The sequence below is a fragment of the Xenopus tropicalis genome, chromosome 9 (genome assembly GCF_000004195.4).
Source record: "Xenopus tropicalis strain Nigerian chromosome 9, UCB_Xtro_10.0, whole genome shotgun sequence".
Taxonomy (NCBI): domain Eukaryota; kingdom Metazoa; phylum Chordata; class Amphibia; order Anura; family Pipidae; genus Xenopus; species Xenopus tropicalis.
The window spans coordinates 5,542,256-5,566,162 of NC_030685.2; the positions used below are offsets into that span (position 1 = coordinate 5,542,256).

The window sequence follows — 23,907 nt, forward strand, 5'->3', positions numbered from 1 at the left end:
ATTAAACACAATACCTTTTAGTTAAAGGCAAATAGGGATAGGATAAACAAAATTCATAAGAAATTATGAATAATATCCGGTGCTGGTTTCCCTTTGGGCTAAACATTAACCCTATCTGTAACAATGGCCCCTTTATTGGAGCTCCCTATAGATCCTCTCAGGTCCCTGTCTGGGTTTCACATGAGGGGTGGGTGTGTCCTAACGGTCCCTGCCAGAAGCACAGTAGGAGGGGGAGAGCCAATCACAGCCCTGCACTCACACAAGCACAGACAGGCTTCAGTTCCCTATCAGGTCAGCCTAGCTGCTGATTGGCTCCTATCCTACAGTGCCGCCGGCCCCCCTGCACAGCCTGGGAAAGGAGGCAGCAGGAAGTGGAACAGATGGGCGGGGCTAGTGGGGTTTTGGAGAAATTTTCCACTGTTTAAAGCCAATTTGTTCTATATTTAGATGTTTTTCACACAATATGTGCTCTTTAAAGAGGTAGTTCACCTTTATGTTTAATTTAAGTTTAATATAATGTTAAAAAAAACAATAACGGCTACCACCAAATAACATTTCCTCCATCGCACTAAAAGATCATTTTATGGCAGTTTAGATAATTGCATTAGTTGCTAATTTCTATACTTCTAACAATTGTGTCCTTTATTCATGTATGTCCAAAACTGCACCCCCTGAGTAACATGCAGCCTAACCAATAAGTTATATATAGGCAGAATCATGCTTGCATCAATAAAATACCCTTTTTGTAATTCTATTGGCCTTTGATTCTGATGTCTGTGGCCACCAGGCTTGTTTTCTTATATCATTGCTTTCCCATTAATGAAACAGTTATCACTCCGCCCAAGTTCAGTTATGGGGTGCCGTTTGTCTGAAGTACGTTTTGTCTACAAAAATAAATTCTGTATACAAAGAATGAATTCAGTGCTACAGAATCTGTTTCTGTCACAAGCATCTATTTTGTCATGAAAATCTAGCTGGAATAAGCTATTCAGTTATACCATTATATATTTTGTCGAAGTTTCGTTTTATATAATACATTCTGTAAGTAAATTTACACAACTGGTTTTGTTGTATGGATGTTGTACATTTGTGAGATAGAATGCCTGTTAACATTTACAGAACGGAGTTTGTAATATAATATCTTTTTGTGCACAAAATGGATTTTTGTTCTCATTCTTCACTAGAAATATATCTTTTGTATATATTTTTACCAGTGTATATGTCCACACATTAATTATGTGTACTGGGGATTGTTTTTTATATACAGAATGTATTTTTGTAGACAAAATGTGCTTTGGACAAACAGCACAACATAGTCAGTATTATGCAGTTGTCTGTTGTAGGATCTCAAGCTGCGTTTCGATGCCAAGCCGGAGATGTACAATTACAGCGAGATCTACCTGCCGAACGTAGATGAAGAAATTGTCTTAAGGGTAACAAGCGAAAGAGAAGAGAAATCTGTGTGGGCTGCAATGCTGAGGAAAGGTAACTTTTTTCTGACTATAACAGGAACCGGCACATTCACACATTGCCCCAGGGCTCATTTACACACCTTGCTTTTCATGGTGTGAAACGGGTTTTTTCTTTGAAACCGTTCTCTAAAAACATCACTCATCGCTGACTCTTATTCAATAATGAATTTTGTTGTTGAATGGGGTGGGTAAATGTACTTTTTATGGGGTGTGCCAGTGACCATAGCCGCTACCATCTGTGGCATGATGAACAGTTAATAAACAGCTGAACCGAGGGTCTAGTGGCTCATCTCCCATGCTTTCCCAGCTGCTGGTTTCAATACTGGTTGTTTATAAGAGGGAGGGCTGATTTATCATACTTTGTTGTTTTTTTAGCAGTAACATTGCTTTCATATTAAAGGAGACATATTGGATAAATGGGAAACCCCTAACCCTGTAGGCAATTATGAATAATATCCGGTGCTGGTTTCCCTTTGGGCTAAACATTAACCCTATCTGAAACAATGGCCCCTTTATTGGAGCTCCCTATAGATCCTCTCAGGTCCCTGTCTGGGTTTCACATGAGGGGTGGGCGTGTCCTAACGGTCCCTGCCAGAAGCACAGTAGGAGGGGGAGAGCCAATCACAGCCCTGCAGTCCCACAAGCACAGACAGGCTTCAGTTCCCTATCAGGTCAGCCTAGCTGCTGATTGGTTCCTATCCTACATTGCAGGGTACGGAGGGCCGCCGGCTCCCCAGCTCATCCAGAGAATTCAGCCAGCAGGAAGTGGCACAGATGGGCGGGGCTAGTGGGGTTTGGGGGAATTTCTCAATAAATCAGTCAGAAACACAACTTTAAGCACAATCCTTCTATATCTAGAGGAGTATACCGTATATACTCGAGTATAAGCCGAGTTTTTCAGCACTAAAAATGTGCTGAAAAAGTAACCCTCGGCTTATACTCGAGTATATGTGTCTGTGCATACCTGCCCTTAAGCGCACTCAGACTGGCTCTGGCTGAAAGCACCCCCCCGTGCGTCCGGGAAGGGGGAAGAGATGTGCACGACGTGCGCATTCAGCCAGAGTCGCTCTGAATGTGCTTAAGGGCAGGTAAGGGAACTTACTGCACAAACCGGGGCTTCAGTGTAAGTTTTATTACTCACGTCCGGCATCGGGGAGAGGCACTTACTAGCGTCCGGCATGGGGGATAAGCACTTACTCGCGTCCGGCATGGGGGAGAGGTGTGCGCGACGTGCGCATTCAGCCAGAGTCACTCTGAATGTGCTTAAGGGCAGGTAAGGGAACTTACTGCACAAACCGGGGCTTCAGTGTAAGTTTTATTACTAGTGTCCGGCATGGGGGATAAGCACTTACTCGCGTCCGGCATGGGGGAGAGGTGTGCGCGACGTGCGCATTCAGCCAGAGTCACTCTGAATGTGCTTAAGGGCAGGTAAGGGAACTTACTGCACAAACCGGGGCTTCAGTGTAAGTTTTATTACTAGCGTCCGGCATGGGGGATAAGCACTTACTCGCGTCCGGCATGGGGGAGAGGTGTGTGCGACGTGCGCATTCAGCCAGAGTCACTCTGAATGTGCTTAAGGGCAGGTAAGGGAACTTTCTGCACAAACCGGGGCTTCGGTGTAACTTTTATTACTCGCGTCCGGCATCAGGGAGAGTCACTTACTCGCGTCCGGCATGGGGGAGAGGTGTACGCAACATGCGCATTCAGCCAGAGTCGCTCTGAGTGTGCTTAAGGGCAGGTAAGGGAACTTTCTGCACAAACCGGGGCTTCGGTGTAACTTTTATTACTCACGTCTGGCATGGGGGAGAGGCACTTACTCGCGTCCGGCATGAGGGAGTCACTTTGAGTGCACTTAAGGGCAGGTACACGGATTGTTATTGTGATTGTTATTGCTGAAAAGCTGTGTAATGCACGGACACATGTGGAGGGGTGGAGGGAGGGAGGTAGGGAGGCATGTAACGCTACCCTTCTGTTGGTTTTTAACTACAGGTCACCCCCTGGTTTGTATTTCAGCGTACTAAACAGAGCACAACTTAGGGTCCCCCCAAAGGATATCCCATACTTATTAGGAACAACTTTTTTTTTTCTTAATGTTGCAGTCTACTGATGAACTGACACAGGTGGAGGGAGGGAGGTATGTATGCACAGACACAAGTGGAGGAAGGGAGGGTGGGTGCATGCAATGAGCGCGTTACATCTGCACATCCATCTGCATAACGAGCCAGAAGTAATTGGTACAATAACTTGTTATTTAAAAAAAATTAATTTGTACTAAGTCCAGCATCAAGAATTATTTTGCCCTTTTAACTACTATTGTAGTACTGTGGTGGGACTTGTACACTTGATAATTAGTATGGCAGCTTCCTTAGCCATCCCAAACTTGCTTTTGTCTGCTGCTGTAGCATTTTTCTTTCCCTAAAGTTATCTATTTATTTATCTGTTATTTGTTTGATTAACTTAGCAGTGGCGGTTGCATTTCTCACCTTAGGCTTATACTCGAGTCAATAAATTTTTCCAGTTTCCTTAGGTAAAATTAGGTACCTCGGCTTATATTCGGATCGGCTTATACTCGAGTATATACGGTAATTCCCTGGTACATTCATAATTTTTATAGGATATGTCTCCTTTGAGCAATTACTTTTCAGCACTGGAGACACTTGTTCCAAAGAACTGACCAAATTGTTAAAGGAAAAATAACTAAAAATTTTTTTAAGTAAAAAAATCTATTCTACCCTGCCCCTATAATTGCCCTATCCTGCACACCATTTAATATTTTGAATGCTTGGTCATTTGAAATAAGGCGATACAGCGATGCAGAGGCAGAATCCACTATGCGACGATCGATTGATCGATCCTAGCCTTCCTTCTGTATAGGAAAGAGTTGGGCTAGGCTCGATCAATCGATCGTTGCATAGTGGATTCTGCCTCTGCATCGCTGTATCGCCCTATTTCAAATGACCGGAAGCCACGTTTTAGCAGGTATTTTCTAATAAAGCATTCAAAATACTAAGGGGTTTGCAGGATAGGGCAATTATTGGGGCAGGGTAGAATAGATTTGTTACTTTTAGTAAATTTATTTTAGTGTTACTTTTCCTTCAATCCCCGCATATAATATGCATCTGGCATTAACCGTTTGCATCTGCTGCGCTGAGTTCTAACACTCACTGCTCAAACAGTCACACACACTCTAATGAATGAATGTCGGTTTCTGTAAATATTTTTACTCACAAGAGTTTTTTCTTGCGCTCCCCGTGGTGGCATTCGCCTGTGTTCCACTGCACAGGTAGAAACGTATCCCATTCTTCCTAATGGGGCTGTACTTACACAGGTGCACGGAAGCGCCAAACGCCTTACATCACTTACAAAGCCTCCTTTAACATGGCCACCCATATGATCAGCATGTTTTGTAAATGCTTATGAAGCCATGACTGAGCACAACTAGCTCCCCTTTCAGTGAATACATCTCTGCCTCCATTCTGCAGCCCCATGGGGCGAGTGGTGTGCAGCACATAGATATCCCCTGGAATGTCATCTGGTTGGGTGTCTTTAGGCAAACATTGAGGGCAAGCTCTTCTGCCATACTTTGGACTTTTTGTAAAATGTAACCATACACTGTTTATCAGCTTCCCCTAACACAATTATTTCCCATTACAGAAGAACTTATATCAGGAGGACAGAAGGCAGCAGGTTGGTATTCTCTCCAGTTTGTTTTCATCACATTTTTGTATAATGGGGGACAACTGGAAAGAGTGGAAGAAAAAGAGATAGATACAAACAATTAGGAAGGGGCAAAGGAAGAGCATACTGGGCATCAGGTTAGAAAGGAGAGTAGTGAGGAAAGGAAAATAACAATACATAAGTAGTGATGAGTGAATCTGTCCCGTTTTGCTTCGCCGAAAAATTTGCGAATCTTTCAAAAAGTTTGCGAAACAGCGAAAATGTTGCACGTCAAAAAAAATTGTTGCCCACAGCTATTTTTTTGTTGCAAGGCTATTATTTTGTCGCCTGCGGCTATTCTTTTGTTGCCCACAGCTATTTTTTTGTTGCAAGGCTATTATTTTGTCGCCTGCGGCTATTCTTTTGTCGCCCACAGCTATTTTTTTGTTGCAAGGCTATTATTTTGTCGCCTGCGGCTATTCTTTTGTTGCCCACAGCTATTTTTTTGTTGCAAGGCTATTATTTTGTCGCCTGCGGCTATTCTTTTGTTGCCCACAGCTATTTTTTTGTTGCAAGGCTATTATTTTGTCGCCTGCGGCTATTCTTTTGTCGCCCACAGCTATTTTTTTGTTGCAAGGCTATTATTTTGTCGCCTGCGGCTATTCTTTTGTCGCCAGCAGCTATTTTTTTGTCGCCCACAGCTATTTTTTGTCACCTGCGGCTATTCTTTTGTCGCCCACGGCTATTTTTTTGTTGTGGGAGAGCTGAATTTTTCCATGCCTGGCGAAACATTTCACCCATCACTATACATAAGGGAGCAAAAGAATCAAAGGGCAAGAAAATAACAGAGATGGGAAACTATGGACGTACAAAACAAAGTATGGAGGAGGAGAAACAGGTTGATGGGGCAGAAGGAAAGAATGAGAGACCCATATAGTGAAGGGAGAGAAAAGGAGGAGAGGGGGGAATATCAGAAGGAAGGTGATAATATGGAAGAAGGCCAGAATAGGAAGAAAAAGTAAATTTCAAACAATATATGGAATGACATGAAAATGCAGATAGGAGTATCTAAGAAGAGGGTGAAAGAAAAAGGCAAGGGAAAGGGTGGGCAATATAGAGACACAAGTAGTGTTGCAAGTTTTAATAAACATTACGCTGTTTAGATCCTAGGACTAATGCCATTAATAAAGAAAGAGTAAGAAAAGTTACTAGTGATGAGCGAATCTGTCCCGTTTCTCTGAAAAATGTGCAAAAGTTCACAAAACGGCGAAGTCGCGAAACACGGGTACCACGTGACTTTGGGGATGCGACCGGTTGGGGCATCTGCAGGGCCCCTGGGGCGGGAGGCACCCCCCAGTCCGACCCTGAACATGGATATGATCTATTGTTAGTAAAATTGTTAATTTTTGTTAGTTAATTCTTGGATATTGCACCAATAAACATGGGGTGTTGCTGCTTAGATCAATTATCACCATTTCAATTCAGATACACTATAAATATTCACAGCAGCATAAAATACAGAACCGATCAGAGACACACAATGCTTCCATACACACACAAACCTTTCTAGTAGAATACAATTTTTATGTATTTCTTTGTGATTATGAGTTTCTCCCAGTTATAGACAGTACAGTCTCGTTGCACATAAATAAAACAAACAGTCTAGAATAAAGCTGCATGCATTAAAGGAGACATATTGGATAAAGGAAACCCCTAACCCTGTAGGCAATTATGAATAATATCCGGTGCTGGTTTCCCTTTGGGCTAAACATTAACCCTATCTGTAACAATGGCCCCTTTATTGGAGCTCCCTATAGATCCTCTCAGGCCCCTGTCTGGGTTTCACATGAGGGGTGGGCGTGTCCTAACGGTCCCTGCCAGAAGCACAGTAGGAGGGGGAGAGCCAATCACAGCCCTGCACTCACACAAGCACAGACAGGCTTCAGTTCCCTATCAGGTCAGCCTAGCTGCTGATTGGTTCCTATCCTACAGTGCAGGGTACGGAGGGCCGCCGGCTCCCCAGCTCATCCAGAGAATTCAGCCAGCAGGAAGTGGCACAGATGGGCGGGGCTAGTGGGGTTTGGGGGAGTTTCTCAATAAATCAGTCAGAAACACAACTTTAAGCACAATCCTTCTATATCTAGAGGAGTATAATTCCCTGGTACATTCATCATTTTTATAGGATATGTCTCCTTTAACATATGTAGGGACCCATAGGGTTAACCCTCTCTAGGGGCTTATTCCCTACACTTCCTAGTTTGCTGTGGAAAAGGAAGTACGTCACCACCGCCATCTTCATCATCAACCCCTAACCCTATAGGCAATTATGAATAATATCCGGTGCTGGTTTCCCTTTGGGCTAAACATTAACCCTATCTGTAACAATGGCCCCTTTATTGGAGCTCCCTATAGATCCTCTCAGGTCCCTGTCTGGGTTTCACATGAGGGGTGGGCGTGTCCTAACGGTCCCTGCCAGAAGCACAGTAGGAGGGGGAGAACCAATCACAGCCCTGCACTCACACAAGCACAGACAGCTTCAGTTCCCTATCAGGTCAGCCTAGCTGCTGATTGGTTCCTACCCTACAGTGCCGCTTCCCCCCTGCACAGCCTGGGAAAGGAGGCAGCAGGAAGTGGCACAGATGGGCGGGGCTAGTGGGGTTTTGGGGGAATTTTTCAATAAATCAGTCAGAAACACAACTTTTTAAGCCCAATCCTTCTATATCTAGAGGAGTATAATTCCCTGGTACATTGTTAATTTTTATAGGATATGTCTCCTTTAAACGTCATTCCTTTACCTGTCCAACAGGTGGGCGGCACTTTGTGGATAAGCACAGAGCAGAGCTGATTGAAAGGATTCCCAACATTGATCCAGTCCTGGATGAGCTGCTGGGTGATGGGACCCTGACCCAGGAACAGTACGACATAGTGAGATGCAACAGAACCCCCCAGGAGAAGATGAGGCAACTCTTTGGCTGTGTCAGGGCCTGGGGGGGCCGTGAGAAGGATGCACTCTTCAGGGCCATGAATACATATCATCAACCTCTCATCTGCGATCTACAAGAAAAATAAGTGTAGGCAGATATTCCCAGAATTCTACTGGTACTACAGGTATAGGATCTAATATCCAGAAACCCATTATCCAAAAAGTTCCAAATCACATCTCCCATAGACTCCATTGTAATCAAATAATTCAAGTTGTTAAAAATTCCTGTTTCTCTGTAATAATAAAACAGTACCTGTACTTGATCCCAACTAAGATATAATTACCCCTTATTGGGGCAGAACAGCCCTATTGGGTTTATTTAATGGTTAAATGATTCCCTTTTCTCTGTAATAATAAAACAGTACCTGTACTTGATCCCAACTAAGATATAATTACCCCTTATTGGGGCAGAACAGCCCTATTGGGTTTATTTCATGGTTAAATGATTCCCTTTTCTCTGTAATAATAAAACAGTACCTGTACTTGATCCCAACTAAGATATAATTACCCCTTATTGGGGGCAGAACAGCCCTATTGGGTTTATTTCATGGTTAAATGATTCCCTTTTCTCTGTAATAATAAAACAGTACCTGTACTTGATCCCAACTAAGATATAATTACCCCTTATTGGGGGCAGAACAGCCCTATTGGGTTTATTTCATGGTTAAATGATTCCCTTTTCTCTGTAATAATAAAACAGTACCTGTACTTGATCCCAACTAAGATATAATTACCCCTTATTGGGGCAGAACAGCCCTATTGGGTTTATTTAATGGTTAAATGATTCCCTTTTCTCTGTAATAATAAAACAGTACCTGTACTTGATCCCAACTAAGATATAATTACCCCTTATTGGGGCAGAACAGCCCTATTGGGTTTATTTCACGTGTCACAACCTCAGGGCCGTGAGTTCCCAGACATAGGGCAGGACCCAAAGAGCAAACAGTTGGTATCACAGGATGAGGCGTTTATTGGAGAAATGGCAAGTAGCCATCAGCAGGTTCCCATAAGCCAGTAGGTGGTAGCCAGCCTGCACTCTTGTTCCTTAGGGAATAGGGAAATACACACAGTTGGGGGGAATCTTCTTGCCGCAGCTAAGGTAGATTCCAGGGGAACACAGGGGAGGGGGTCCTGCCGTAGCTAAGGTTACACCCCAGACAAAAGGCTCCTTGGAACTCTTGGCAGCCACCTTTGTAGCCAGAAAGGGAGCAGCCCCTGTCGTAAAACCAAAACAGGGTTTGACTCCTTCTGCCAACCCCAAGGCAGCTTCCAGAGGGGCCAATCATAGCTAATCCCACTGGGCCTATGGGAAGCCACCTAGTGAGCATGCCCAGTTCAGTCTTTTGCATTTACTAGACAGAGCACTGCTCTCACAAGGGGTAACTATGTGTATTGTGTCACTATGGGGTCTGGCTCTGTGTGCCCTCACAATAGGGGTAATTACATTAGAAGGGCCAGACAGAGCCAGCTGGCTACACACAATACACACCTAGATGAGATTAACCTACACAATGCATTTGCTATAACAGGTAGGAGGGGGCAGGGGGTACATTTCAGCATAAACAGAAATATCTAATAGTTTCATCCAACTTATACAGTTTGTTATATCACATCATGGTTAAATGATTCCCTTTTCTCTGTAATAATAAAACAGTACCTGTACTTGATCCCAACTAAGATATAATTACCCCTTATTGGGGCAGAACAGCCCTATTGGGTTTATTTCATGGTTAAATGATTCCCTTTTCTCTGTAATAATAAAACAGTACCTGTACTTGATCCCAACTAAGATATAATTACCCCTTATTGGGGGCAGAACAGCCCTATTGGGTTTATTTAATGGTTAAATGATTCCCTTTTCTCTGTAATAATAAAACAGTACCTGTACTTGATCCCAACTAAGATATAATTACCCCTTATTGGGGGCAGAACAGCCCTATTGGGTTTATTTAAAGGAGACATATCCTATAAAAGTTATGAATGTACCAGGGAATTATACTCCTCTAGATATAGAAGGATTGTGCTTAAAAAAGTTGTGTTTCTGACTGATTTATTGAGAAATTCGCCCAAAACCCCACTAGCCCCGCCCATCTGTGCCACTTCCTGCTGGCTGAATTCTCTAGATGAGCTGGGGGGCCAGCGGCACTGTAGGATAGGAACCAATCAGCAGCTAGGCTGACCTGATAGGGAACTGAAGCCTGTCTGTGCTTGTGTGAGTGCAGGGCTGTGATTGGCTCTCCCCCTCCTACTGTGCTTCTGGCAGGGGCCGTTAGGACACGCCCACCCCTCATGTGAAACCCAGACAGGGACCTGAGAGGATCTATAGGGAGCTCCAATAAAGGGGCCATTGTTACAGATAGGGTTAATGTTTAGCCCAAAGGGAAACCAGCACCGTATATTATTCATAATTGCCTACAGGGTTAGGGGTTTTCCATTTATCCAATATGTCTCCTTTAATGGTTAAATGATTCCCTTTTCTCTGTAATAATAAAACAGTACCTGTACTTGATCCCAACTAAGATATAATTACCCCTTATTGGGGGCAGAACAGCCCTATTGGGTTTATTTCATGGTTAAATGATTCCCTTTTATCTGTAATAATAAAACAGTACCTGTACTTGATCCCAACTAAGATATAATTACCCCTTATTGGGGCAGAACAGCCCTATTGGGTTTATTTCATGGTTAAATGATTCCCTTTTCTCTGTAATAATAAAACAGTACCTGTACTTGATCCCAACTAAGATATAATTACCCCTTATTGGGGCAGAACAGCCCTATTGGGTTTATTTCATGGTTAAATGATTCCCTTTTCTCTGTAATAATAAAACAGTACCTGTACTTGATCCCAACTAAGATATAATTACCCCTTATTGGGGCAGAACAGCCCTATTGGGTTTATTTCATGGTTAAATGATTCCCTTTTCTCTGTAATAATAAAACAGTACCTGTACTTGATCCCAACTAAGATATAATTACCCCTTATTGGGGCAGAACAGCCCTATTGGGTTTATTTCATGGTTAAATGATTCCCCTTTCTCTGTAATAATAAAACAGTACCTGTACTTGATCCCAACTAAGATATAATTACCCCTTATTGGGGGCAGAACAGTCCTATTGGGTTTATTTCATGGTTAAATGATTCCCCTTTCTCTGTAATAATAAAACAGTACCTGTACTTGATCCCAACTAAGATATAATTACCCCTTATTGGGGGGCAGAACAGCCCTATTGGGTTTATTTAATGGTTAAATGATTCCCTTTTCTCTGTAATAATAAAACAGTACCTGTACTTGATCCCAACTAAGATATAATTACCCCTTATTGGGGGGCAGAACAGCCCTATTGGGTTTATTTAATGGTTAAATGATTCCCTTTTCTCTGTAATAATAAAACAGTACCTGTACTTGATCCCAACTAAGATACATGAGGCCACAAATCTACAGGTATTTTTCCAGGTTTGGTTTGTGAAGCCGGCGCACCCAGTAACTGAAGCACAAGGCTGATACAATGCTTATAATTCCCTAATAAAATCATTTCTGTCAGGTTTTTATAAAAGATCCGTTACAGTACCGACTTTATTCTTCTCCTATATATGGTTATCCCCGTAGCGAGATCATGGGGTCCCATAATTCCCCCTGTGCCAGAAATAAAGATACAGAATCCCCCCCCCCATATTACAGCCCCGGCTATTGGATACACGGACAGAGAGCAGAACCTTCCCCATTGCGCTAACGGACTCACTGAAATCAGGCGCTCTGTGTATTATTTATAGCGATTATTGCGCTTATTTTTCCCCATTGTATTTTCTTTTCAGGAATCCCTGTAGCCTCATTTATAAACACAATCTCCCCCACCCCGTGTATGTGCCATGCAGCCCTCTGTAGCCTGTGTGGGGGCTCTGAAAAGAGCCTTTGTGTTGTTTCCTGATGGGGGCGCTGTGACCGGGCAGCTCACTTGCTCTTGGCCGCCTTGGAGCTCTCGGTTTTCTTGGGCAGCAGCACGGACTGGATGTTGGGCAGGACCCCGCCCTGAGCGATAGTGACTCCTCCGAGCAGTTTGTTCAGCTCCTCATCATTGCGCACAGCGAGCTGCAGGTGCCTGGGGATGATACGGGTCTTCTTGTTATCCCGGGCAGCGTTCCCGGCCAACTCCAGGATCTCAGCGGTCAGGTATTCGAGCACTGCGGCCAGATAGACCGGAGCTCCGGCTCCCACCCGCTCAGCATAATTGCCCTTTCTCAAGAGCCTGTGAACTCGGCCAACTGGGAACTGCAGCCCAGCCCGGGATGAGCGGGTCTTGGCCTTAGCCCGAGTCTTCCCGCCTTGTTTGCCTCTTCCGGACATAGTTGCAAGTAATTCTCAAACACAAAGAAATTGCAGAATGTAACGCTTTCCCACCCAGGTACTGGTTTTAGTAGGCCGCTCTGGACACACCTCTCTTCTCTAATTGGCTGAGTTCCAATGCAGCCAATCAAACTGTAGGTTTTGGAAGCACCAATCAATTGTTCTACTTGTATTCCTCCGTTTTGTATTGGGTGAGTTAATTGCAGCCAATCACACAGATTTTTAAGAAACACCAATCCATAGCTGTAGATGGGCGGTCTTTATACCATGTGACAGAACTAACCAGTAATAGTTTGTGCTATTAGGCAGCCTTATTTGCATGGGAGGGCTATAAAAGCAGCAGCCCGGGAGGCGGAGAGAACAGTTTTCCCGTTTATCGGAAAGCGTAAGGATAGTTGATCATGCCTGATCCAGCCAAGTCCGCTCCAGCCGCGAAGAAAGGCTCCAAGAAAGCGGTGACCAAGACCCAGAAGAAAGATGGGAAGAAGCGCAGGAAGACAAGGAAGGAGAGTTACGCCATTTACGTGTACAAGGTGCTGAAGCAGGTGCACCCCGATACCGGCATCTCCTCCAAGGCCATGAGCATCATGAACTCCTTTGTCAACGATGTGTTTGAGCGCATCGCAGGGGAAGCCTCCCGCCTGGCTCATTACAACAAGCGCTCCACCATCACCTCCCGGGAGATCCAGACCGCGGTCCGCCTGCTGCTGCCTGGGGAGCTGGCCAAGCACGCCGTGTCCGAGGGCACCAAGGCTGTCACCAAGTACACCAGCGCCAAGTAACTGCTGCCCCATCTCCTGCCCTACTCCCGGCAACACAAAGGCTCTTTTAAGGGCCCCCACTCTCTCCCTAAAAGATCTGTAACTGCCTTTGGGTTTGGGGCTTTGTATAATACAAAAACAGAAGCCACACTTCATATTCTGTAATACATTATAGAGTGGTAGACTATTTTTTCTCCTCACATACAGTTGAATAGTAATAGTAAATTTCGTATTAGCTTGACGAGGGGCAGTTGATGATGCCTTCATCGTTCCGCTGTGTATAATCCGGGAATGACTGAGCCCAGATAAGGAAAGCAGGTTCACTGCATTGGGATAGTTTGTTGTACAAAAGAGAGAACATTGGGGCATTTAGAAGGGATTCATAAAAAAACCCGCTTGTTCAACAACCAATAACCAAACACCCGTTTTACTGTTCGAGCTTTCGGCCTTTTATTATTTCTGAACTGTAGACAACGGAAAGTAAGGTTTGTAACCTTGACCTTGCGCTACCATAGTGAATATAATGACTAATATAAATATGAGCAGGAACAGCACAAGCTGAAATAGAACCGTTTGTGTTACTCTGTATCTCAGGGGCGCCCCAATCACATCCGGCCCGGGGAGCGGGACTGAGTTCCCAGGAGCTGCTCTGGGCAATATATGCAGCCAATAGAATGGGAATTAGTGGCACAGACCCGGGCACTTACTGGGGCAGCTGATCCCATACAGACTGGGGCACATTTATACTCAGAGCCGAGAGAAACAGCACAATATTCCGTCTCTGGAAACACACGGACACCGGGCTACAGGGGAGAGAGGGAGTGGGCGGGGAAATAAACATTTACCCAATAGAAAGGGAGGTCTGGCTAGAGAAGTGACCAATCGGTGCAAAGGAGAAATGTATATATAGCCGAGTTGCTCGAACAAAAAATTCTAGTTATTTCTTACTTGTGACTGTACGCGAGTTTAGAGCTTAGAATGTCTGAGACCGCTCCCGCCCCTCCCCCGGCTGAACCCGCCGCTGCCAAGAAGAAGCAGCCCAAGAAGGGAGGCGCTAAAGCCAAGAAACCCGCCGGGCCCAGCGCGTCCGAACTGATCGTGAAAGCCGTGTCCGCCTCTAAGGAGCGCAGCGGGGTGTCCCTGGCCGCTCTCAAGAAGGCTCTGGCTGCCGGAGGCTACGATGTGGAGAAGAACAACAGCCGCCTCAAGCTGGCTCTCAAGGCCTTGGTCACTAAGGGGACTCTCACCCAAGTCAAGGGGAGCGGAGCCTCCGGATCCTTCAAGCTGAACAAGAAGCAGCTGGAGAGTAAGGAGAAGGCGGCCAAGAAGAAGCCAGCGGCGCCCAAAGCCAAGAAACCAGCGGCGGCAAAGAAGGCGCACAAGTCCCCTAAAAAGCCCAAGAAGGTCTCGGCAGCAGCAAAGAGCCCCAAGAAGGTGAAGAAACCTGCAAAGGCCGCCAAAAGCCCCAAGAAGCCCAAAGCGGCCAAACCCAAGAAGGTGGCAAAGAGCCCGGCTAAAAAGGCCGCCAAGCCCAAAGCTGCCAAGAGCCCGGCTAAAAAGGCTCCAAAGCCTAAAGCTACAAAGAGCCCCGCAAAGGCCAAGGCAGCCAAACCCAAAGCGGCTAAAGCGAAGAAGGCGGCGCCCAAGAAGTAATTCGGCCCCGGGGCCCCTGCGCACTGACCCAAAGGCTCTTTTCAGAGCCACCACCTCCTCCATTTAAAGAGCCGATACCTGTGTAATCCACTAATTATAGGGTTAATATAAGGTCCCAATTCTCTCTTGTACCGTCACATAATCCGTACCCGCCCAAGTTCCCGTACAATCTTTACTCCGGTGTATACCCGCCCCAATAATCGGGTTTGGTCTTTGCCTATAGTAGGAATTCTTTCTGGGCAAGTGAATGAGGTTTATTTCTATACAAGTTACCGTTCCGGTTTCTATAGACTTGATATTCCGATCCCAGTAAAGGAACAACGTTCATTGTCTCCCCAGCGCCTGACATGGATCTAATTATGTAAATTCCCAGACTACCACTAGGTGTCGCCCAAACACCAGGCTCATTCTATCACTCACACACGGGCTAAGGGTTTCTATTTCCCTCAGCAATGAGAAGCGTTAGTGGGTGAGCAAAACCGCCAACTAGTACAGAAGGCTCCCCCTGCCGGACAATATATAGAAATAACCAATGGTATTGCACTGCGAAGGCGTTTGTCACATTTTCCCACCCACCTTTATTGGAATCACGTTACATTAGGGCTGAAAATGGACCTTACAGCCTAGAATTGTGTTTAGAAAGCAGTTTACACTCGTGTGAAATATAACTGCAAATACATCGCACAGACGCGCCACCCGGTAACCTGTATCGGACTCGCTATTTAGAGCTCTATCTATATGCAATTTTGGCGGCCGCCTGAAATCCAACCGTTATCAGTCAATAGGGCGTAAGGTGGGAGGCGGGACCATTTAATATAGCCAATGACACAGAAGTATTTACGCGGCATTCCATGAAGTGACGTGGATTCGCTGGGAATTGTTTATAATTAGCCAATCAATTGGAGCTTGTGCCTATATAAACCCGGGTTGCGGCCAGTTCAGGATACTCTGTTCCGCAGTGTTAGTGTTACAGAATGGCCCGTACCAAGCAGACCGCCCGTAAGTCTACAGGAGGGAAAGCTCCCCGCAAGCAGCTGGCAACCAAAGCAGCCAGGAAGAGCGCTCCGGCCACCGGTGGAGTGAAGAAACCTCACCGTTACCGGCCCGGCACAGTCGCTCTCCGTGAGATCCGCCGCTACCAGAAATCCACCGAGCTGCTCATCCGCAAGCTGCCTTTCCAGCGCCTGGTCCGGGAGATCGCTCAGGACTTCAAGACCGACCTGCGCTTCCAGAGCTCAGCCGTCATGGCTCTGCAGGAGGCCAGCGAGGCTTATCTGGTCGGTCTCTTTGAGGACACCAACCTGTGCGCCATCCACGCCAAGAGGGTCACCATCATGCCCAAGGATATCCAGCTGGCCCGCAGGATCCGAGGCGAGAGGGCTTAGATCATCGGCAGCTTCTCTCCCAGCAGCACAAAGGCTCTTTTCAGAGCCACCAAATCCACAATCAAACGAGCTGAACTACTCTCTGTATCACTGAAGCAGCCATTTCCGCCTTTACCCACAAGTAATCACTTTTACAAGGTTTGATAAGTTGGAATAATTATTAGTCCCATGATCCTTTTATCTACCGATAAGAGGCCCAGGTGGTGTATATTATATATTTTTACTTTGTAAATTCTCCAGTCCATTTTTCCACTTGATTTCTTACTCCCCAGTTTGCATTCGCTTCATCTGCCCAACAGAGAATAGGAGAGTGTAACATTGGCGCTATAGTCTGTGTATAGCAAGAGCGCCTCCAATGGCACATTATGTAAATAACAAGACTAGTATAAGCCACTGGCCGAGGGCTGCGCGCTATCTAGAACTGCAGTGATTGGTCAGCTCTCTAGCCTAAGGTTAAATCTGGAAGCTGATTGGTTGGTAATAGACTGGGGCCACTTTATCGCTGCGCTATTCAGTATCAGACAAACCGCGCCATAGAGCTGCATGGGAATCCGTTCCGTAGAGACTCGGGCTCCAGCGCGGTTCCTGCTTCTGCCTCAGGCGCACAGGGATTCTAATGCAGAACTCAGGGGCTGAGAGGGAAGCCAAGTGCTACACGCATCAACAGAGGAATAGCTGCTACCTTGCATTGAATTGTTTGTTAAAAAAATAAACCCACAGCATTCCTGGTAATTCTTTAATTAAACTGATAAGACCTAGAGCAATCTCTAACTGAATAAAAAAAAATTATCGCGTTTATGGGAGAGAGAAATACATTTTTCCTGAACGTAGAAATGGGCGGGACTCGGGAAGCTGTTTCAAATTAGTTTCCATAAGCCAATCAGAAACCACCTGAGAACGTTACACCGGCGGTACACACAAGCCCCGCCCACGTTCTTTCGTTGCCCTCTCAGCTGTATATAAGGAAGTGACCGGGGAGGCTGCGTTACAGTTCTGCAGAGAAATCTCACACGATGTCTGGACGCGGCAAAGGCGGGAAGGGCTTGGGGAAAGGAGGCGCCAAGCGGCACAGGAAGGTGCTGCGGGATAACATCCAGGGCATCACCAAGCCCGCCATCCGCCGCCTGGCACGGAGAGGGGGAGTCAAGCGCATCTCTGGCCTCATCTATGAGGAGACTCGGGGGGTCCTCAAGGTTTTCCTGGAGAATGTCATCCGGGACGCCGTCACCTACACCGAGCACGCCAAGAGGAAGACCGTTACCGCCATGGATGTGGTGTACGCTCTCAAGCGCCAGGGCCGCACTCTCTACGGCTTCGGGGGCTGAATCTGCTCATAAACCGATATAAACCCAAAGGCTCTTTTCAGAGCCGCCCACTCACTCACTCAGAGCTGTTACCGCTTATTGTATTGAACTACCGCGCTGTTACTCGCATCCAATCCCCTAACCCGCAAATAGGAACTGTGGCTCAGTGCTGCCCCCTGTGGTACGTTCCATAGTACAATGCGGAGAATATATTGGGGCTTCTGGGACAATAGATCAGTCGGTGAAATGAAAATGAAGTGGCTGATAATAAGGTTGGGGATGCAGGATTTTTTTTTTTATTACACTAACCTCAAAAAGTCAGGGTCTGGCAGAAAAACTGATCAGAGGGGAGTAAAGGACATTGCCTGTAACTCTAACACCAGCCCTGTTTAAACCCAAAATAAAAGCCACATTTTATATGTTTCAAACTGTACTGAGAGACACCATTTCTTGGAACATCGTTTCAGATATCTGCAGGGCCTATAAGCAACTCCAGCAAATGGAAAGGGTTAACATAAACTGCAGGTCATTGTTCCCAGTGTGAGCAAAGGCTCATGGGAAGAGACCTCAGCATTCCACTGATCTCCTGAAGAGAGAGAGTCGCTTTGGGATCCTCCATGAATGCTGAGATACACCAGGCAGATTAAACAGATTTTGCCCTCCTTGCCAATAAGGAGAAGGAAAGGTGAAAAATCACTGTGGCCAAATATTAGGCGCCCCCCAATGATTGTAATCACTTACCCTTTTCCCCGGGCTGATGCTCCTGTTAGAAGAAAATCAAATACGTTGTACTGTAGGGGTAATACAAATATTAAAAGAGACTTTAGATTAGATAAATGGGAAAACCCCTAACCCTGTAGGCAATTATGAATAATATCCGGTGCTGGTTTCCCTTTGGGCTAAACATTAACCCTATCTGTAACAATGGCCCCTTTATTGGAGCTCCCTATAGATCCTCTCAGGCCCCTGTCTGGGTTTCACATGAGGGGTGGGCGTGTCCTAATGGTCCCTGCCAGAAGCACAGTAGGAGGGGGAGAGCCAATCACAGCCCTGCACTCACACAAGCACAGACAGGCTTCAGTTCCCTATCAGGTCAGCCTAGCTGCTGATTGGTTCCTATCCTACAGTGCAGGGTACAGAGGGCCGTCGGCTCCCCAGCTCATCCAGAGAATTCAGCCAGCAGGAAGTGGCACAGATGGGCGGGGCTAGTGGGGTTTGGGGGAATTTCTCAATAAATCAGCCTGAAACATAACATTAAATTTTGTAATAAAAATAAATTTATAAAAATCATTATAAGAGGATATTAAATTTCAAATTTCACAATTCAGTACTTACAAACTGATTGATAATGATTTAGTGCAAAATGGTGTCTTAGAGTAACGGAGGCTGAGTGGGGGGAACGAGCAATGTTATTGTAATAAAATAGGTTTTTTTATTTAGAGATCTAAAGCAGAGCAAATGGAAAGAAATACAGGGACAAAGTGTTTATTTCTAATATTTATTCCAATTCCGGTTCCTGAATATCTGAGCATGTATGGCCAGTCGGGGCAGTCAGACTGATAACCCTGCATACTGGGGTCACTTCATATCAGGAGAGCCCGTAATCCCCTGGATCCCCTAGTATGAGCCTGAGCCCAGTGTCCAACCCAATCAGGTACAGGCAGGGCGTGGGTGTGTTACCAAGGTAACAATGTGCAGGAAGGCTAAAGATTAGGGGCAGCTGGGGGGCCACACACATGTACAGATAAGCTCCCAACTTGCTCTAAATGGGCCCAATCTGTAGCCTAAATCTTCCCGTGTGTGGGCAGCTTTACTCTACTGACACAAGGAGAAAGTTGAGGAACAGACCTGCATGGTATAAGGGGGGGGAGGGGTAACATTTTATATTTCTATAATATTTTCTCTTTTATCACTTTCTGACACAAAGCTTGACAGTAGGACACAGTGTACATTTTTGCACATTGCACTCGGCCCTGTGTTTAGTAAATAACTCTTAATGGCTCAGAACCTGTTAAAAACAAGGAAGTGCCAGGGAATTATACTCCTCTAGATATAGAAGGATTGGGCTTAAAGTTGTGTTTCTGACTGATTTATTGAGAAATTCCCCCAAACCCCACTAGCCCCGCCCATCTGTTCCACTTCCTGCTGGCTGAATTCTCTGGATGAGCTGGGGAGCCGGTGGCCCTCCGTACCCTGCACTGTAGGATAGAAACCAATCAGCAGCTAGGCTGACCTGATAGGGAACTGAAGCCTGTCTGTGCTTGTGTGACTGCAGGGCTGTGATTGGCTCTCCCCCTCCTACTGTGCTTCTGGCAGGGACCGTTAGGACACGCCCACCCCTCATGTGAAACCCAGACAGGGACCTGAGAGGATCTATAGGGAGCTCCAATAAAGGGGCCATTGTTACAGATAGGGTTAATGTTTAGCCCAATGGGAAACCAGCACCGGATATTATTCATAATTGCCTACAGGGTTAGGGGTTTCCTTTATCCAATATGTCTCCTTTAACATCTCCATATTATCAGCACCTGGGCTGGTATCGGAGGTCTATCTGCCCCACTATGTGTGTCTGAACGGTAAGTGTCCGGCACTGAGGAGATGTTCTTGCAGATTAATGTCATTATTTAATATTAATGACATACGTAGATTCTACGTTCTGCAGTATTTCTGGGTTTGGGACTCGGGAGTGCAAAAGCAGATTTTAAAGCCGCTCTTCGCTCCCCACTTGTTCCCCAGTCACTATTCAACGCGAAAAGGCAAGGACATAGTTTGTACGTGCCTTCCATTTCCTGCTCTCCCCCCTCCCCTTCCTGCTCTCCCCCCCTCCCCTTCCTGCGCCCCCACTCACCGGATCCTGCAGAGAAGACGTCTCCTGTGGTTCCTGGGTCCCTCCTGCCATCTCCAGCCTGCTTGTCCCCAGGTAAGTGTCACACACACACTTATTACACTAATACACACTGATAATTGCACACACACATACATTTTGGGGGGTTTCACACACTCACAGCTCTCACACTTGCTTGCACACACAGTTACACTGTGTGTGGATTTGTTTTTTTTTCTTTTTTTTTATAGCATTGGTTTTATTTCTTGCCTGAAAAAATTGTTTTCCTGCCATTGTGATTAGCGTATTCGCTAACCGCACTGCACAATATCCTTTGTGTATTATTTTGGTGTTTTTAGTGCATTTTCAGTTCTGCATAGTTGTTTTTCGCTTGACTTTGTCTGAAAACTAATTTGCCCAAACCAGAATGCTCAAAATGTGATTCTGACTGCAGATTTCATTAGGTAAACAAAAAACATCCATTGATTTTAGTGATTTTTTGGGGGTTTTAGTGATTTTTTTGGGGATTTTAGTGATTTTTTTTGGACTTTAGCGATTTTTATTGCATTTCACATTGTTTTTTGTTACCGTATGTACTCAAGTATAAGCATAGTTTTTCAGCACCCAAAATGTGCTGAAAAATGAACCCTCGGCTTATACTCGAGTCCCTCCAGCTAGCAGCCTCTGCTGCCTGATTCCCGCTGCCCCCACCAACCCTGGACCCCTCGTGTACCTGCGGCTGTGCGCTCTTCTGTGTGCCGCTCCTTGCTCCACCCCCAGGGGGAGCTGGGAAGCTGTGGGATCCCCCCCCTGAATCAGTGGTACTGGCAGATACATTAGATAGGTAAAAGGAAGGGGAGTTATAGGGGGGGCTGGGAAGTTGTGGGATCCCCCCTGAATCAGTGGTACTGGCTGATACATTAGATAGGTACAAGGAAGGGGAGTTACAGGGGGGCTGGGAAGTTGTGGGATCCCCCCCCCTGAATCAGTGGTACTGGCAGATACATTAGATAGGTACAAGGAAGGGGAGTTACAGGGGGGCTGGGAAGTTGTGGGATCCCCCCCCTGAATCAGTGGTACTGGCAGATACATTAGATAGGTACAAGGAAGGGGAGTTACAGGGGGGCTGGGAAGTTGTGGGATCCCCCCTGAATCAGTGGTACTGGCTGATACATTAGATAGGTAAAAGGAAGGGGAGTTATAGGGGGGGCTGGGAAGTTGTGGGATCCCCCCCTGAATCAGTGGTACTGGCTGATACATTAGATAGGTAAAAGGAAGGGGAGTTATAGGGGGGGCTGGGAAGTTGTGGGATCCCCCCTGAATCAGTGGTACTGGCAGATACATTAGATAGGTACAAGGAAGGGGAGTTATAGGGGGGCTGGGAAGTTGTGGGATCCCCCCTGAATCAGTGGTACTGGCTGATACATTAGATAGGTAAAAGGAAGGGGAGTTATAGGGGGGCTGGGAAGTTGTGGGATCCCCCCTGAATCAGTGGTACTGGCTGATACATTAGATAGGTAAAAGGAAGGGGAGTTATAGGGGGGCTGGGAAGTTGTGGGATCCCCCCCTGAATCAGTGGTACTGGCAGATACATTAGATAGGTACAAGGAATGTTTTAGAGTAAGGGAGAAAATACAGGGTTATTGAAATGAACTTTTAGGGCAAATTTGATTCAGGGACTGTTCAGATTGCCAGCTTGGAGTAAGAAAGGTTACCGTATATACTCGAGTATAAGCCGATCCAAATATAAGCCAAGGTACCTAATTTTACCTAAGAAAACTGGAAAAACTTATTGACTCGAGTATAAGCCTAGGGTGTTTTTTTTTAACAGTATGGCAGCTTCCTTAGCCTTCCCAAACTTGCCTGACAAAGTATCAAGTACTTGCCATCCTGCTGTGATCGCAATGCAGCATGTCGCCCAGCACAACTGACAGCAAAGCTTCTACTTGTGATGCTGATATTATACCGATATTATACATTATTATACACTTTGAACACTACCATTGTAAACACTGTGCTTTGCTTATACCTATATAACATGGCCATAACAGATAACTAATACGTTGTACTTCAGCTTGCTGTAAAGACTGTCCATAGGAGCTCCATATCTTCCATAACATGCCGTGCTGTTGCTCCTTATATAAGCGCTTCCCTAGGGGGGTACTACCGTATATACTCGAGTATAAGCCGAGGGTGACTTTTTCAGCACATTTTTCATGCTTAAAATCTTGGCTTATACTCGAGTATATACAGTATATGTTTTTTTTGCCTTCTTCTGGACTCACTGGCAGTTTTATATAGACATAAAGGGTTGGACTTGATGGCAGTGAGTCTGTATTCAACTTCATCTACTATTACTGAGTTACTAACTGGAATAAAATAGTGCAATGAGGCAAAGTGATCTGTAACTTGACACCAGTATTTATCAGCTCCTGCTCTTTGTACTGCGCCCCACACCCCAGCAGGCAGCAATACTGATTAATATATACTGGGGGCATGGCATCTCAACATGGCACTACCTGTGTATTGCTGAGTGTTCCTGGGGCAATAAATCTGTCATGGTGAGATGAGTGGGTGTGATAGAATGGGAGCGGTCACAAAGGTGTGTGAGACAGAAAGAGAGAGAGAGAGGGAGACAGAGAAAGAGACAGAGAGAGAGAGAGGGAGACAGACAGACAGAGAGAGAGAGGGAGACAGACAGACAGACAGATAGAGAGGGAGAGAGAGAGAGAGAGAGAGACAGAGAGAGAGACAAAGAGACAGACAGAGAGAGAGAGAGAGGGAGACAGACAGACAGACAGATAGAGAGGGAGAGAGACAGAGAGAGAGACAAAGAGAGAGACAGAGAGAGAGAGACAGAGCGAGAGAGACAGACAGAGAGAGAGAGAGAGACAGAGAGAGACAGAGAGAGAGAGGGAGACAGACAGACAGATAGAGGGGGAGACAGACAGAGAGAGAGAGACACAGAGAGAGAGAGACAGAGAGAGAGAGAGACAGAGAGAGAGACAGAGAGAGAGAGAGACAGACAGAGAGAGACAGAGAGAGAGATAGAGAGAGAGTGAGAGAGAGACAGAGAGAGAGAGAGAGAGAGAGAGACAGACAGAGAGAGAGAGACAGAGAGAGAGAGAGAGAGAGACAGACAGAGAGAGAGAGACAGAGAGAGAGAGAGAGAGAGAGAGAGAGAGACAGACAGAGAGAGAGAGACAGAGAGAGAGAGACAGAGAGAGAGAGACAGAGAGAGAGAGAGAGACAGAGAGAGAGACAGACTTGGGACCTGGGCAGATGATTAGTGGAAGTAGCAGTCGCAGCGCCCAATGGAGACAAGCGCAGGAGAGAAGCGGCTGTTGGATGCACTGAAGGGGTTAAACAAACAAGGTTTCAAGGAGTTTAAGAAGAGGCTGAATAGCTGGGAGATCCCTGATGAGTATGAGCGGATCCCATGGTTCCGGTTAAGGTGGGCCGGCAGGGCCGGGGTGGCGCATCTTATCGCCACTCACTACTCTGACACCGATGGTTTTAATT

General features: G+C 45.9%; 5 protein-coding genes across 5 annotated transcripts in view; 4 read left to right on the plus strand and 1 right to left on the minus strand.

Moving 5' to 3' along the window:
* The window catches only part of LOC116407562 (NACHT, LRR and PYD domains-containing protein 1b allele 3-like), a 28,490-nt gene extending 20,192 nt beyond the window's left edge, over positions 1-8,298 (plus strand). The window contains exons 12-14 of the mRNA XM_031893049.1: positions 1,344-1,485; positions 5,127-5,159; positions 7,936-8,298. Of these exons, the coding sequence (XP_031748909.1) occupies positions 1,344-1,485; positions 5,127-5,159; positions 7,936-8,198 (438 nt within the window). The 3' untranslated portion in view covers positions 8,199-8,298. The remainder of the gene's footprint in view (positions 1-1,343; positions 1,486-5,126; positions 5,160-7,935) is intronic.
* Positions 8,299-12,005: 3,707 nt separating this feature from the next.
* On the minus strand, positions 12,006-12,484 carry LOC100485081 (histone H2A type 1). Its single transcript, XM_002940780.5, has one exon. The coding sequence runs from the start codon at positions 12,456-12,458 to the stop codon at positions 12,066-12,068; it is 393 nt and encodes a 130-aa protein (XP_002940826.2). The 5' UTR covers positions 12,459-12,484; the 3' UTR covers positions 12,006-12,065.
* A 321-nt stretch (positions 12,485-12,805) lies between these two features.
* On the plus strand, positions 12,806-13,388 carry LOC116407587 (histone H2B 1.1-like). The gene has a single exon (XM_031893108.1). It carries the CDS (start codon positions 12,860-12,862, stop codon positions 13,238-13,240), a length of 381 nt encoding a protein of 126 aa, XP_031748968.1. The 5' UTR covers positions 12,806-12,859; the 3' UTR covers positions 13,241-13,388.
* Positions 13,389-14,144: 756 nt separating this feature from the next.
* Positions 14,145-14,925, plus strand: LOC101733134 (histone H1B). Its single transcript, XM_004912025.4, has one exon. It carries the CDS (start codon positions 14,198-14,200, stop codon positions 14,870-14,872), a length of 675 nt encoding a protein of 224 aa, XP_004912082.2. The 5' UTR covers positions 14,145-14,197; the 3' UTR covers positions 14,873-14,925.
* An 881-nt stretch (positions 14,926-15,806) lies between these two features.
* On the plus strand, positions 15,807-16,311 carry LOC100497406 (histone H3). Its single transcript, XM_031893099.1, has one exon. It carries the CDS (start codon positions 15,847-15,849, stop codon positions 16,255-16,257), a length of 411 nt encoding a protein of 136 aa, XP_031748959.1. The 5' UTR covers positions 15,807-15,846; the 3' UTR covers positions 16,258-16,311.
* Positions 16,312-23,907: the final 7,596 nt, after the last annotated feature.